Source organism: Apostichopus japonicus, chromosome 9 (assembly GCF_037975245.1).
Source record: "Apostichopus japonicus isolate 1M-3 chromosome 9, ASM3797524v1, whole genome shotgun sequence".
Lineage (NCBI taxonomy): Eukaryota > Metazoa > Echinodermata > Holothuroidea > Aspidochirotida > Stichopodidae > Apostichopus > Apostichopus japonicus.
The window spans coordinates 4,187,766-4,204,841 of record NC_092569.1 but is presented as its reverse complement, the minus strand read 5'-3'; the positions used below and the strand labels follow the sequence as shown (position 1 = coordinate 4,204,841).

At 36.7% G+C, this 17,076-nt stretch overlaps 2 protein-coding genes across 5 annotated transcripts in view; one reads left to right on the top strand and one right to left on the bottom strand.

The window, feature by feature from the left end:
* LOC139973373 (dual oxidase 2-like) overlaps positions 1-17,076 on the top strand; it is a 77,364-nt gene that overhangs the window by 12,598 nt on the left and 47,690 nt on the right. For 2 of the 4 annotated variants that reach the window (XM_071980000.1, XM_071979996.1), the window contains exon 1: positions 16,177-16,490. The gene's annotated coding sequence lies outside the window, so the exon portion shown is untranslated. Of the gene's footprint in view, positions 1-445; positions 593-1,715; positions 1,824-16,176; positions 16,491-17,076 lie in introns of those variants that run through there. The other 2 variants (XM_071979997.1, XM_071979998.1) reach the window with 2 other exon arrangements.
* On the bottom strand, positions 3,938-8,667 carry LOC139973376 (uncharacterized). The gene has a single exon (XM_071980004.1). The coding sequence runs from the start codon at positions 7,540-7,542 to the stop codon at positions 6,064-6,066; it is 1,479 nt and encodes a 492-aa protein (XP_071836105.1). The 5' UTR covers positions 7,543-8,667; the 3' UTR covers positions 3,938-6,063.

Here is a 17,076-nt window from a genome sequence, read left to right as displayed (position 1 = left end):
TTTGTATTACGCGCCGGTACTTTCTTGCCGTTAGAGTTCCTTTATAGAGAACTCTACTTGCCGTAAAAGCGAAGCGCCACCAGTTGGATGAGTGGCTTCAATTTATATGGCTGTACTGCTTCTTCTCTAATGATACTATATATATATATATATATATATATATATATATATATATATATATATATATATATATGTATATATATATATATATATTTATTTATATTTATATATATATATATATATATATATATATATATATATATATATATATATATATATATACATATATACATATACATCATTGATCAAATCATTTAATGACAGATATTTTACCAGTGTGCAGTTTAATACGTTTGATTATGCTGCTCTCTCGTAAAGCGATACATAGCTTTACAATTATTGGTTTTAATGTTCTTGTCTTGATTATTTGATTTATTATTATTAGAGCAATGCGACAGTGGGTGCGACTGTTCATCATGATTCCTTTCTTTGTGATTACGTCTTTCGCCGTGCTCCTCCAAGCAGCCATTATCACAGCTGGCTTAAACACTTTCTGTCGGGGATTACTGGATGGTGCCGTTGACGAAATGAGGTAAGCAAACATATATTTATATATATATATATATATATATATATATATATATATATATATATATATATATAAATGCTCTCTCTTGTGTTGTGTCGGCATTAATTTCTTCGTATTACTATATTGTCTCAGTGATAGAAACAGTAAATAGTATAGTATAATGACGTCTTTTAGAGCATCAGTCTACAAACTTGTAGGTCCACGATATAGGATTTTCTTGATCAAGACTGAGCCACGACCCATACGAGACCCTACCGTTTTTCTCGGAATTTAAGTTCTATTATCTCAGAAATTTCTACATGACCTTTTATTTCTTTATTTTTTCATTGTTATTTTCACTTGTTCCTGAAAATTTTAACTCAGTATCATCTTCACCAACTTGACCAAAATTTCGAATATTTTCCTCGAAAATTACGCTGATTCCTAATATTTTTCTCGGCAGTTTATATAAGGGTAACAATTTCAAGAAACATGTCGGCAATTGATATCGCAATGATGAGAGTTTTTCCTAAAAGTTTGAATTGAAAAAAAATGAATTACTCAAAATCACGCTCTTCTTAATTAGTCTTTTTGTTTTTGCTTGACATTTAGAGGAGTCGAAAATATTGAGCACATTTAAAATGTTCATATCGCAATTTCGAAAAAGAATGTCGACTTTTGCATCTAAAAAATGTACACTGTCTATCTCAAAACTGTAACTAAGTATTTTAAATTAATGACGATATATCAAACTTCGAATTAGTTTCATCTAAAACCATATATAACCATTGTGTTGATATCGCTCATTTATACGTTAGGTCCGAGTATATGTTTGCTTACACTACTTTATATAGGCCGTTTTCAATTTATTCCTTCCCGCGCCATACATATTACGGCATGTTTTGTAATACCACTACTTGGCCGGCTGTCATTTACGCGGGCGATGAACATGCATTTTTCTGACGCTAGCCTAACTGTATAGGCTAGCGTCTGTCACCACATGTTTGGCTGTTATAAAAGTGCAATGTTTGCCAGCTTCATGCAAATAAGAGAAAATCGATGACAAGTTTACAAGCATTCACTTTGCCGCTTAATTCATTATATATATATACATAGCCATCACCATTTCAATTATACTACTACACATCCATGATCTGGTCAGTTAGATATATACTACGTACTGTTTGGTAAAGTTTCCCTGTTTCCTGTACTGTAATTAATTCAACCTGTTAGTGATTTCTGTAGGCAGTCAAGAGTGAGTATATATAACTACACATTTGCATTCTGCTTGATTCAATTATTAACTATACATGCAGATCATCGTATTCGTGCTATATATAGAACTATAATAGTTCTATAGCACGATGAAAAATGTTATGATATACGTTTTTGTGTCTGCTGGGATAATTATAATTGATATTAAATGGTGATACTGAATTACCGGGTTTGTATAGTACGTATATGCGAGAACGAAGCATGGCTGAAGTTGCAGCCATGTTTGCATAAAAATTCATTGAAATATTAGAGGAGGATGCAGCTATATTTCTAACACAGAAAGAGCAACAGGGGATAGGGTAGGTTCTACGATAATCATTCTTCATGTCACATTGATGATCGTTCTAGTTTTATGTACTAAGCTGTGAGCATGCCGTGTTGTTGTTCTTTCAGTTTCATATAGTGTGCACAGGGCCGGACTAAGCGTGTGGGGGGGGGGGCACGCAATTGTGTGGGGGGCCCTATAGTCTGTATTTTTTCCGCACTTTCATGCTTGCAGAGAGTATTTCATCGTGTTTTAATGAATTTAAAATGTCACTTTCGATAGCGAGAATACTGAGGTTCACCAATCTCTGTTGGCTCATCGTGGTTCTCATGTGATTTTTAATCAACTTAAGTTTTGAAAAAGACCTTTCACCGCTAACATTCGAGACCTTCAATGATCACAATTACGACAGTTTTGTAAATTTTAGGATACTCTAAATGTGGGGCCCCCAAAATGTGGGGGGGGGGCGGAGCACGTTCCCCTGTTGTCCCGCCCTTAATCCGCTACTGAGTGTGCATATCATGTGATATCCGCTTATTTTCATATAGTGAGTAAAGTCATGTTCATGATCGTTCTATAAGTGGACATGTTGTTGTTCGTTCTTTTTCATATATCTAAATGGGCATGTCATGTCCATTTTGGTTATAATTTTATGTACTAAGTGGACGTGTTGTTTTTAGTTCTATTTTCATATATCTAGATGGGCAGGTCATGTTCATGTTCGCTCTATTTTCATACTAAGTGGACGTGTTGTGGTTCGTTATTTTTCATATAACTAGATGGGCGGTCATGTTCATGTTCGTTCTATTTTCATACAATAAGTGGACATGTTGTTGTTCGTTCAGTTTTCATATATCTAAATGTGCATGTCATGTTCATGTTCGTTCTATTTTCATATACTTAGTGGACATATTGTTGTTCGTTCTTTTTCATATATCTAGATGGGCATGCCATGTTCGCTCTATTTTCATATACTTAGTGGACATGTTGTTGTTCGTTCTTTTTCATATATCTAGATGGGCATGCCATGTTCATGTTCGTTCTATTTTCATACAATAAGTGGACATGTTGTTGTTCGTTCTTTTTCATATATCTAAATGGGCATATCATGTTCATTCTTTTTTCATATACTAAGTGCACAGACATATTATTGTTCGTTCAGTTTTCATATATCTGGATGGGCAAGTCATGTTCGTCCTATTTTAATATACTAAGTGGACGTGTTGTTGTTCGTTCCTTATTCATATATCTGGATGGGCATGTCATATTGTTATATTCATTCTATTTTTATATACTAAATAAAACATGTCGTGTACATGTTCCTTCTATTTTTCCTTAACGAAGCGGACATGTCATGTTCTTGCTCGTTCTATTTTTCATATACTATAGGTAATTGGGAAGCATGTCATCCCGATGTTCGTTCTATTTTGCTTATACTAAATGACAAATGTCGCGAAGGCTGTTTTTAATTGAAAGTTGTAGATAACATGTGGATAGGGGTGTTACACTAAGGTTAAATCGGATTATGTAAATGACTGAAGAGATGAGAAGACAATTCAAATAATTTTTTTTTCTTTCGGAAAGAGAACTATTTTCCACAAAGCGGTTTCAACTAATGAAGGAAGAGCATAGTACTTTGACTGGCGAGTAGTGAATTACAATAACATGCAAACGGACAATTGCAACAAAGGAGCTACTAATAGGCTTACATAGACTTGTGTAAAGAGTAGGGTCATGTGTAAGAATATATATATTATAAAAAAATCCAAATCTTCCCCAAAATGAAATAAAATAAACAAAGGCAGAGAAATAAGATATGACTCACAATAGAAAAATAAGGAGTATTGTATTAGAAAATATATTGTAATTTAAATTCAATCAAATCCATGCAGACTGCGTTACTTAACTTCATTGTCTTGGTGAAATCAGGGAAATTCCCTTTTTACCTCTATTGTGGACCTCAGTACTAAACCACATACAGACATGTCTATGTGGTTCAAAACAATCACAATAACAATGAGACGTACTGTAATAACTTGATCTATTCGCAGAAAGCTCATGTGACTGAATAAAAAAGGTCCTTCTAGAAGGAATGGGAGGGGGGGGGGGGGTGCTCTCGAACAACTCTGGCGAATAGAGATGTAAAAATTGATTAGAAACTTTCCGTTGACCACTTTCTGACTTGTTTACATTTGATCCCCAAAACATTTCATTCATTTATTATAAAGATTCGTACTGTATCATTGGCATCATAAATTCTTTGCATAAGTCATGAGGCATTCACCCATCATCGACTACAGCTTCAAAAACCGGAATAACTGAAAAAATCATTAATGAATGTTTCTTTACTATAACATATCAAACCATCTTTTTCAAAACTGAACGTCAGAAAGTTTGCCCTGTGTAAATCTAATCATGATAGAAATAATAAAAATAATCTGAACAATTAAACACTAATTATAAGTTGCAATTATCCACCATTAATCTATGTCTAGTTGTAAACAATATACAAACTTTAAAGGACTCTCTGGTGACTAGAGTTGATTGTTTAGCAAAATTGCTGAAATTCTTCTAGGTGAAAACCACATTCTCATACCAGTTTCTTTCGCGAAGATATTATTTTTTTGAAATGTTGTGATATTTTGTAAAAACATGCATCTGCCAAACGGAGAAAGGATGTCATTTTACAGCACTTCGGGTGAAAACGTCTCTGTTTTCCTGTATCATATGTCAATCATTTCTCTACAAGGAAAAGAATATTTTTACAAAAAAAAAAGAAAAGAAAAGAAGACCATTTGCCGAGATGACGTCAAAGATCCCCTAATGTGACGCAACTTCCGGGAGTATAGTTAAAGGCTTAGCCATATGATACATTCAATCAACCATCTCTCGAGTTAAGGGCAAGATATTGAGATAGGGGGGGGGGGGGGGGTTCAACTGGCAGTCTGGAATATTGTTTTCTTCAAAATAAAGTTTACCAAGTTAGTCATCAGAAAATACTTTTAAAAGGGAGTTAAGACTCGCGCACAAAGAAACGTATGATGCCGGTAATCTGACCTAGTTTCGAATGAGGTGTAACAGAAGTGTTAGACACCACCATCGATCCCAGAAAATACACACATGTTACCGTCGGTAATTAGACACTAGTGTACAGTTAATACTTGCAGCTACGGTCAATACCTATAACACAGTATACATAGCAGCGATGGACATCTCAGGTCTAGATAAAAGATAACAAGGTATCACGTTTCATTACTGTCTGCATTTTGTAGCGACAAGAAAAAAACTTCACTTGCAAGCAACGGAAAGTGAACATTTTTTGGCAGAGGGCGGCACGCGGTTTGGGGCGAGTCTTCAATGCCTTTAAGTGGCTGCATGTGAATCATATAAGAGCAATGCTATCATCAGTTTCCTTCAAGCTACAATAGCGTAAAGTCATTGATAGATTATTGTGTTTACAACCCATAAATTTGGAACCCGTTCTAATCCAAGGTCACGATCATAATTAAAGTCAAATATAAAACGTTAAAAAAAATATCAGTTTGCTCTCAGTGGGCAACTATAACACTATATATGTTTGCGTCAAGTTCAGTTATACAAAATGAGACAATTTCAGTATTACACATATCTCAAACTCACTAAGATGGAATCGCCTGCAAACTTCATCACGTGAAAAATTCACCATGCAAAATTTAACCATACTTATATAGAATGTGTTCTTTCTTCAGCTAAAAATAAATTCACTTGTAGTTTACTAAGCTCAAGAAGTACATGTCAATTGTATATAATGGCGAGAGAATGGAAAGGAAAAGAAAGAAAATAACCTGACCTAGTCATGGAAGAGTTGTATTGTCCACCATTGCCCACCTTTAATACTCACGTTGATGCTTTGCGTATAGAGAGTCAATAATAATAATAATAATAAAAAAATAATAATGCGTAATTAAGTTATCAGTCAAATTAAAGGTATGGTTTTTGGAGCGGCGGAACAATATTTATTTTGTAACCAGTCAGCCACCAGTTCCTTTTTAGTGTGATATTCATCCGCCAGTGAAAAGTTCGGAGGTTCGTCAGGAGTAACAATTTTGACTAATTCCTGAGGCAAGCAATCGACAGTTTCATCTTGAGCTTCAACGTTTGATATTTCTTCACGGCGGTGGTCTGCTTTCGTTCCCATGGTTGTCGAATCTATTGGGCTTACCGACGATATTTCTTCGATTGGCGTCACTTTTTGTTTTGAAAGTTTTTCACTGCTTGTGTAACCAGGAAACGTTTTCTTTTTCCTGCTAGATCGTCGTTTCGGCGACAGAATGCGTCCACCTGCCTTCTTTTGTCCTTTAGACTGGTCAAGCTCGGTGAGTCCAGTCTCCTGTTTTTTCTTCCCCCTTTTCTTACTCGTGCCTGTTTTGGATCTATTGATAATCTTTGTATCAGTTAAGTTTTCTCGAAATCGTACAGACTTTCCTCCTTCCCTTGAACTTTTAAGGGACGCCAAATCGCTGTCTGTATCAGACTTTGAACGCAACCTGCTTTTCAGTATCGATTTTGGTCGTTTCTTTTTCGAATTCTTTTTCCTCTTCGGTCGTTTTGACTCCTCGTACTCGAGAAGCTTTTTCGCAGCTGCCTCTCTTTGTTCGGCTTCCCTTTTCGCTTCTTCTTTGACAAGACTTATCCAGTTTTCAGTTTCTTCGTCTAGAGACATTTTTATTTTTAATAAATGTTTTCTTTTTTCGCTGAAGTATAGCTGATCAGAAACAGGGCCATCACAAAGTTCATTGAGAATATCTCGACAAATCCCTTCTACCAATGTAATTCTGTCTTTTTCTTCCTTCTCCAAAACTTTTGATCTCCAGTAATTTCCTCTAATCTCTTCAATAGACTCATTACAATATTGATCTTTCAATGAAAATTGTGTTAACGAACCAACATCAGCACTACGAACGCGTTTGACAAATTTTCCGATATTCGGTACCGGTAAGTCGGTATATCCCCGTGACTTTGCCACAGAGACTTTGTCGAGTTGACCTCTTGTGAAATAAGAAATGAAATTCTTGTTTTCCGTAACAAGCGGAGATTTGCAGATGGTGTCACGAATATTAACACAGCGCCGTTGATCGTACAAGTGCGGAGTTTTATCACATTGCCTCCAGCAACAGGCAATTCTCCCTGTGGCAGGCAGGTTACTAATATTAACAGGGGCTAATGTAGCGGAATTTTCCTGAAGCTGTACAGTCTGCTCAAATAAATTCTTACCAAGTTCGCTCTGAAATTCAGACTCGATATCACGGTGCAGGTGAAAACCGGAAACTTTAAGCGGTTGATTTGGCGGTGGTTGGCGATGTGAAGGTGCACTCCATGCTCGGCGAATTTTAGGGCGGCGCAATGGAATTGCCGGTTCGCTAGCTTGCGACAATCGATTGAAGGAGCTCATCATAATCTGTTGCACATTGCAGTAGTCAGTCAGTAGTGTAGGCCTATGATACTACTACGGTGTTCGAAAGGCCTGCGTATGATAAACTTTCAAAACATACTTGTGATATAAATTACGCCATTCACACACTTGCAGCAAAAAATGAGGTAATTCCCGATTTAGTTACTGCTTTTCTTGTCTGACTTCACAAGGTCCCGCTACCTCTTAAAAGAGTAAGATAAATCCAGATTCTACGTGCCACGATTATGGCAGTTCTCGACTAGCTTGTACTCGGTTGGACTAGTGTACGTAGTAGGGATTATCAAAAAAAAAAAAAATATTTACCGAGCCGCAAGTACTGATTCTGATACCTTGTTTTGATGTGGACACAATCTGCCTTGTGCAAACAGTGTATGCAGGAGATTAGACCACCATATACATTGCATGCCGTGTGTTACATATGAACTGTTTCGTGGCAACAGTCGCTGTAGGGGTTGGCAAAATAGATTTCACCTTTGACATTTACATAGTAAAGAAAAATATGATCACCATCGTTTCGTCAAATAAACTGCACTGTTGAGATTCTGTGTGTAGTGCGCCCTGCCGTTATCACAGTATCTGTTGAACTTGCACACATGGAAATGGGCCAATACAGGGAAATTGTGGTGAAGATATACTGTTGGCATTAAACCATTCTGTAAAGTACAGTATGAAGAAGGTTGGTAGGTCAGTTAAAAAGATGGATGGGACCTGTTACTCCTCGAGAAAGTCATGCAACACACGATGTGATTTCAACACGGTAGGCCTATATTGTGTGTAGATCTACCTACTATGAGATAATACAGTGTCAAAAGTTTTCGGAAGCCATGCTTGAATTTCTCTCTCACAATTGATGAAATTAAACGTATTTATTAATGATCCATAAGAACTTATCACTTTTAGAGATATTCTTCTCTCCGTCCTGTGTAAATATAAGTAATTAAGAGCTCCGTTCATCACGTGAAATACATGGGACCATCGCTTTGTTGCAATGCCTCTCCTGGTGCGCAACTGTATACACCATTGAAACCATAAGTTACCGTACTGCATGGATCATGTACCCCCTCTGTCTATACAGCTATTGTCGAAAAACAACATCTACCAGCTGGGCACTATAGCGCCCTGTTAAGATCGATACAGTGCGTCTCGTGGTCATAGCAACGACATTGACAACCGGGTGTATCAAAGCGATTGGAAGACACACGTTGTAACCCCTATTGATTGCCTCAGAGCTGTGCAGGTATGTGTGCAGTTTGTCGCCCTAATGCAAGGTGTTTATCTTTTGACACTTGTTTGTTTGAAAAGTTAACGAACTGGGTCGTCAATGTTCCTTATAGTTGCTTCGTTTACTTGCAAAGGCTCTATCTAGGTGACTATTCTTACCAAAACAAAATAAAAATATCATTATAGTATACATGACATGTATCAAACACGCTACCACACAAAACACGTATTGATGTATGCAGGGGCGGCGATTTGTTTCAAATATTGGTGGGGGGGGGGGGGGGATATTTGCTTGGTGCAGGCGCGTAGCAACTTTCATCCCCAAAAATGTTCGCGCGCTTCGTGATATTTTGTATAGATATAGATATAGATATATATGTATATATATATATATATATATATATATATATATATATATATATATATATATATATATATCATGAGTATATATATATATATATATATATATATATCATGAGTATATATATATATATATATATATATCATGAGTATATATATATATATATTACACACATATATATATATATATATATATATATATCATGAGTATATATATATATATATATATATAGTTACATATATATATATATATTTTTTCATTACGGATGCGGTCCGTCTAGCTAATTCAATTCGAAATAAGTAAAAACTACTTTCGTTGAAAGTCTGTGACGTTTTTGGAGATATTTGGTAACAAATTGTGACACGGTTAGACAGGCGCGTATCGAGTAATTTGCCAAGGGACTGAGGGGCGAATCTTGAAGGCAAACTATCTAAGCGTAGCGCCACCACGGTTGGCGCAATGCGTAAAAAGAAAAAATTGGCCGAAAATGCCTCCCAGATCGCTGGAAATGGCACTTCCCAGGCCTTGTAAGTTGCATCTAGGCATATTCTATTTTGAAATTACTAGCGATATCATAAAATATATGGCCTCGCACCTACGGTTAGAAATCTTGTAGGAAACACATGCCAAATGGAAACCCAGTGGCCCCATATCGATGTGAATCATATGTGATTGTACGTTTATATATTTTGTCGCTTGATTGGACTAGCTAATAGCCATACTCCCTGTAACATGTTGTTTGCTGATGATGCCAATATGTCTATCATGGAAGTAAAACAGCAGGTTTACCTCCATGGCCCTACATATTGGTCTCTATAAGTAACTAAAAGGACTGTTTACGTTTATGTTAAAAAAACATAGGTTTGAGAGGTTTGAATGTACATATATCAATTATTTCTTGTAGCACAATTACATCACACAAAGACAACACGGTAACCCCCCCCCCATCAGGACTTTGAAACTAGCCTATTTCCCAAGTGACGTAGCAAGATATTTTTTCTTAATTCTTTGGAGTTCTTCATCGCAAGCATATATATAAAGCAATGAACGCAATGCCGATGGCTATATCATGGATTCCCTTCTCCATACACGCATGATAAAATGGACCCAACAATGTTCCGTCACTTGACGATTATAATTTAAATTTTAATTATAAGCTATGTAGGCCTATACTTTACGTTGCAACTTTAGTAAATTCGCAATGTTTTCCTAACATAATTTCATCTTTTTGGATTGTAGTGCGTGTGTGTGTGTGTGTGTGAGTGGGGAGCGAGGACGGGTGTGAGGGGGTGGGGGTGGTACCACACCCCCCTAAATTTTATGATCTGTATATACGAATCAATCGTTCGACTCCAGGGTGTGTTTGTAAAATGTCAGTTAGTTTTAACATGTTATAGTGTAATTAAAGGAGAACAACACCTAACTGAGTTGTTATCAGGCTTTAACTAGTACCTTTATTGGTTTAATAGGTATTCATCTTTAAAAAAAAAAAATATGCAAACTGTCTGGAAGTCTATAGTCATACGAGGTATCACGTATCAGTGATGTAAACAATATCCAATATCGCTTTTACTTTGTACCTTTATTTGTTTTTTTCTTCTCAGGATAGTCACCTTTTAAAATTTGCAAACTGTCTGGAAGACTATAGAACTACCTACCGTATTCCAAGAATTAAATGTCTGTATTTAACCGTTAATCATGAAATCCTAATGTCCACCAAACTGTGTGTGTGACATTCATACTATTTGTTCGTGGCAATTTGCGGTGTACGTGTTTGAATATACGGTTATGCATATAGACAAAACATCTTGATTGATGGGTCTCTGACATTTATACATATAATTTAAGAAAGTATACAGACTGGACTGCTCGGCAAAACAGTGATTTTGTAAAGGTTACTTACATCTTAAAAAACTCAACGGGGGATCCCGGTTGTTGAAGTTCAGTGATTGGGTGACAAAATTGCTGTCAATTTTATGCACGTTTAGGTCGACACCTTCTTTTTTTATACCATTTTGTGTGGCAACGATATGCAGGTTTTAAAATTGGTAGTATAGGTTTGGATGCAGCTAGTAGCTGCACAATATATGACGTCATCACGGCAATTGAACTGAAATATCTACCCCTCACCCCCCCCACCACCACCACACCCCACCCACCACCACCCATAATATTTAAAATAATTATCTTAAGAGGAAACTTAAATTTCAAAAAAGGGGCATTTAAAGTAATTCTTGATATACAGAGAATGTTAATTTTGACAAATAAGCAGATATTCTAAATGTATAACATTTCAAGGCTATATATCATATAAGATGAATACAATAATACAAAAACAAAGCTATATTTGAAGAACATCTCCCATTATGACATCACATATGACATATTGTGATGCACCTTCAATCAACCACATGTCGAGTACAAGTGGGTACATACTATCGAGAGAGGGTTGTCAAACAGGCACGACTATAGTTTCTCTTTGATATTATTAAGTGTCACATGGTCTATATATATATATCACTGGTATATATCTCTTTAATTTGGGCATAGGCTGTCATCCAAGGCTGAGGTCAAATCAGTGCTATGTCAGCTAGGGCCTGACCACTCCCTGAAAAAAAAGTCGACTAAATTATCTTGCACGAGACCATCGTTGAATAACGCGAGAATGTTTATGGTAAATCGTTCGTATGACGTCACATGGGACACGTATGACGTCACACTACCATATATATAGTGGTGCAAGAGCTCGGATACGCTGATCAGTTAGTTTACAGTCTAGCTAGGTGTTGCCTTTGTGTCCTTTGTTTTGAAAAGAACGAAAACTGCGAATTCGGAAGAAAACAAACTCGTGAAGACTGAGAAAATGGGTCACTGATTCTGAACAAATGACATGGTCTATCGAGCACATCAACTTTGAAACCTTGAAAATATCATCACTGTCCACCCCCCCCCCCCCCCCCCCTCCATCCTCTCCGTACAGGCCTGAACCATATTTCGTGACTTTCATTACCACTTCATTGTTTACTTTCTTACGCTTCCTTATTTTTCTTACTCTACCGTCGAGGAAAAGGTTTTCTCCCTTGGCAAAAAGATGGAGGGACCATGAGCCCCCCCCCCCAGCCCCTAACCCAGTTGCGATGACCATGCGTGGAACAAATATTCATTTGTATAGACAAATGCCATGATGAATTCCAGTGATAAAGGTTCGCTGTTTCTAAATATGGCATTTTCTTAATGAACAAAAAGTGGTTCTAAATAGAACAGATATGTAATAAGGCTTGAGGCTCTACATCCCCATCAGAAAAATGGCACGGTGCCTTTTCCTTACAATAGCTATGCATTTCGAAAAGGGCAACAATACTTTGTATTCTATCAACAATGTCAGCCACCACCTCCCTCCCCTATACAAACACCTCGTCTGATTAATTTTGCAGCCAATACTTTCAGTTTGCTTGGAAACATTACGATATCCTCTTCAAAAGAGCTGTAAACATCTAAGAAACAAAAACAAAGCAAAAAAGAGAAGAAAAAAGAAGAATAATAGAAAATATGACAGCAGGTTGCAATAAGCTATAGATTTGTTTGTCTCATCATGTTCACACTTTAAATACGTCATTCTTGTAGAGATAAGTTTGTTCAAAGAAATGAAGTAAAAATCAAAACATGAAGTTGGATGATATTCACGAACATAATTTTCTGAATCTATACATTATGGTCACTTTGGTGAAAATTCTAAATCTATATTATTTACCATCCTCAGCTGGAGAAAATGTGCGTCACTGGAACATTCAATCATTTTGTGTGTTCATTTAGAATGTCTGAGCACAATTTGAAGGGATAAAACCTCCAGGAAAGTACTTTATGAAAACTTCTAGCAATTATAATGGCCAGAATTAATGGCTATACAGATTACCTGTAAACTTGTAAATATTCAATTTTGTCCAGACAGAGTGACTTCAACTAGGCTTGAATCTTACTGCATGTTGTGGACAACCTATATGCAATTAGAACATCTGGAAAATGTACTTGATTTGATTTGATTTATTTGATTTTCCACATGATATATACATGTGGAGGGAAGTCCTCTAAAAAGCCAATTCAGGCTTAACAAGGTAAAGGACTCCCAAGAGAGAAAGAAAGGGAAAAAACCCCCCAAAAAACCCCCCATATATACATAAATATATATATATATATATATATATATATATATATAAATATATATATATATATATATATATACATATATATATATATATACAAACATATATATACATATATACATAAACATATATACATATATACTTGCTTCCATAATCTAGTTATTCAGGCCTTCAATATCTCACCAACCACAATGAATCCGAATTTGTTACATATACATTAAGTACCAATTTCCTATAGCAGTAGGCTAGGCTATATCCATTTATTGCATTTTTATATTGCTGTATGCATGCAGCCAATCACTATCTCTGTAAGCTTGAGTGATATGATTTTGTTACGCTTGGTAACTTCTTTGATAAGCAGAGCCATAAAATGTGGAAATTTATGATATTTTTCATTAATGTGTTATGACAATTGAGTACTAAAAAAAACCCAACTAGGCCGTAACAACTTTGTTCATGAACTAACAACTTTGCTCAAACATGCAACTGATTATAATGCACAATAAGCAAAAATAAAACAACTAACCAAACGTGGTAAAAGAATAATATCATGATTTGTGCACCAATTAGGCCTATAGTTAGTTTTTGACTGGGATATTACATGATGTCAAACGGCGAATAGCCATTAACGAATGCTTGCCATTTGACATTATGTTTTATTAGACAATTCAGAGTGCTCATGGGTGAATTACCAAAATATGATATCAATTTAATTATAGGCTAGCAGGACAGGGTTGCATAAGCCAGGCGCGTACCCAGGAATTTGCCAAGGGAGGGGCGAAACTGTAGATTCGGCATTGCAAACTATCTAAGCGTAGCGCCACCATGTGTTGGCGCGAAGCGTACAAGAAAATTTTGGCTAAAAATGCCTCCCAGATCGCTGGAAATGGCACTTCCCAGGCCTTGTAAGTTGCATCTTAGCATTTTCTCTGTTGAAAATACTAGCGATATCATAAAAACATTAAAACAATATTTTAAAAATATGCTCAAGGGGGGGGGCGGCTGCCCCCTTCCCCCCTTGGCTACGCGCCTAAGGCCACGCAGAATGAAACGTAAACGAAATAAAACCCATTTTATTTCTTAGCTTGTTAACCTTATACTATAGGCTAGAGCTACTGCGCTGCTGTTTCGTGTCCAGAAATTTATCTCGGCCATTAAGAATATGCAGGTGTGAAGGTTGAAAACATTAAAATAAATTGCAATATGCAATGTAATGTAGAAATAAACTTCCGTAAATGTGACCATCACTGTGCAACTAGAGGATAAGCCTTTCCTACGTGTAAAATTACATAGGCCTAAGTATACTATTATGACTAAAGTCACATTTCCTACCAAACGGCCTGGACTAACCACAGGCATAGTGTGTATCCTTTACTGTACACATCAATTACCTCCGATGCCATTGTGAGCTGCCTCGATTTAAGCCCTAGATCGGCAAAACTTTCATTCCATGTAGGCCTAGGTATGCAAGAGTTCCATTTTCAGCCAGTCTGAAAGACTGACTTTGTCTCCGTAAGATCCTCTTCTGGCTTTTTGTTGTTGTAAAAACCACTTGGATAGCTCTCATCTCTTAGAAAATCGGCAATTTGTCTCACATTTTTCTGAGAAATTTTCCGTTTTTAGTTGTCGCACGATCGATCGACGTACTTCTAAATATACGGAAGCCGAAATTGGACGAATTTGCTAATAATACGGATACTGCCAAAGTCTTTTACTGACTATTTATTTTACTGCTAGCGGACATTGTGTTCGGAGTACACACTTTATAACAAAATAAACGGCCGTTAAGTAATGTCCCCCTCCGGTGTTAATCATAGCATATGTTGTCCAGGGAGACAATATGTACTGGTATATCCAGTATAAAATGTCCTAGGGGGACTAGGACAGTATGTATACTGAATCAGGGGGACATGCGACAGTTCGTACTGCTTCACCGGCAGTGGATGATGATGACGTAATCAGCGTCAACTGAATGATATGAGCAGGATTGAGTTGCGCAATTTATAGTCTTGCATGGGTGGACTTGAGAGTTGAAGGGAACGTATACTGTAAAACAACAGGAACTTCTAACTCGCTTTCAATACATGTGAATATATGACCCTAATGACATGCATTACCGTAAAATCATGATGTTCCGCTCGACTGACCATTGCTATAGTAAGTTCTATACACCCAACATAACTCATTCTGTACCATCCAGGGGTCACCTGACCGTAAGCCAAGGCACCATTCATTTGATGTACATCTGCAAATAAAGTCAATTAAATCACGAAATTAATTAACAAATTAATAAATTGATTTAGTCAAGATACACGTGACTCGAGCACAGGTCCTTGGCCCTTTATAAACTAGCCTAACATAAATAGGAAAGTCTGTGTGGTCACATCAACACCCTCCCCCCACCTCACCCCACCCCCTGGTCCCATCCCAGTTAGTCGAACGTATGTATCCATACCACTCGCAATGCGTCTTTATATGAGATTTTTATTATTTATTAAAGGCATCTTTCGAAAAAATGTTAATTCCTTAGGAGGCAAACCCACCCTTTATTAAGCACTCATTGTCAGCCACCGGATTATCCCTTTAAATATTTTCAACTCAGCCCATTTTGATCTAGTGGTCATTCATATTGGAGGGTTGTGACTCCCGCCGCCATTTTAACACACAGCATCACCTGCTCTTACCGTGACAGTAGAGTAGAAGTCGACAGAGTTGCTCTTTGGTGGCACCCAAAAAATGGACTCGACCGCAGCCGGTGAGAAACCAGTTACCTTCGCGGTTTTGTTATAATTTTGCCATGAAAGGCGTGGAAACAGTCTATTATATTATATAGGCTGACACGCGTTCACACGGGTAACATAACACAATTGACATTGATTATCATTTATGGGTTTGGTGGTGTGCTGCACTTATATAAATACCTCAAAACGTATCGACCTTTTAGCAACTTGGTGTCAGTTGAGGTGCGCAGGCGATCACTGAAGCTCACAAACATTATTTTGGGGTTCTGGTAAAAACACGCCGCCATAGAAGTTAGTTGGGCACTCGGCCAACCTGAGTCGTGTAGTTATAGGTGATTAATTATTCTTGATTGTCTTTACAACACTCATTTTAACTGTGGATGCTGCATTGACATTCGCACCCGAAGAATCGAAAGAGAGCCGCTCATTTTCTTTTTTTCTTCTCTGGTAAGTAGATCAGATAATGATAACTTTGAATTCTTAACACGTATTGAATTGCTACCTCAAATCAATTTTTTTTTTAAATCGTTTAAAATAATTAAAGCTACACCTCTTTAATTCGGTACCCAAAGTAGAACGTCCAATTGACGACTGGGCTTGAATCCTTAAACCCCATCATTATAATGTTCACGTCGTAATTCATATTTTTCTCTTTTTTTTTTTATAATATCGAACAGTCTTGGTTTGTATAACTCAATAAAATAATGTGCAATCATTCAAACCCCTTCTTTGGCCTATACAAATATTAACTTGAATCTACACGGGCCTTCCTTTCAATTGCAACTTACAAATAATTAAAGAGAAAAATCTTGTCCCTTGGTCGAGATATGGTTGGTTGAACACAGGCCTAATCCAAGTTGACTGGCTAGACTTTTACATTAATCTCCAGTAAGTGGATCTCAGAAGATGGCTTGTGATGTCATTACGGGTAGATTTAGATCAAAATCTTTATTTATACTATGAATATAATCTTCTCCTTGATTTTATACTTCAAATTTGATTCATTTTGAAATGTTTGCTTAGTTATCAAAGT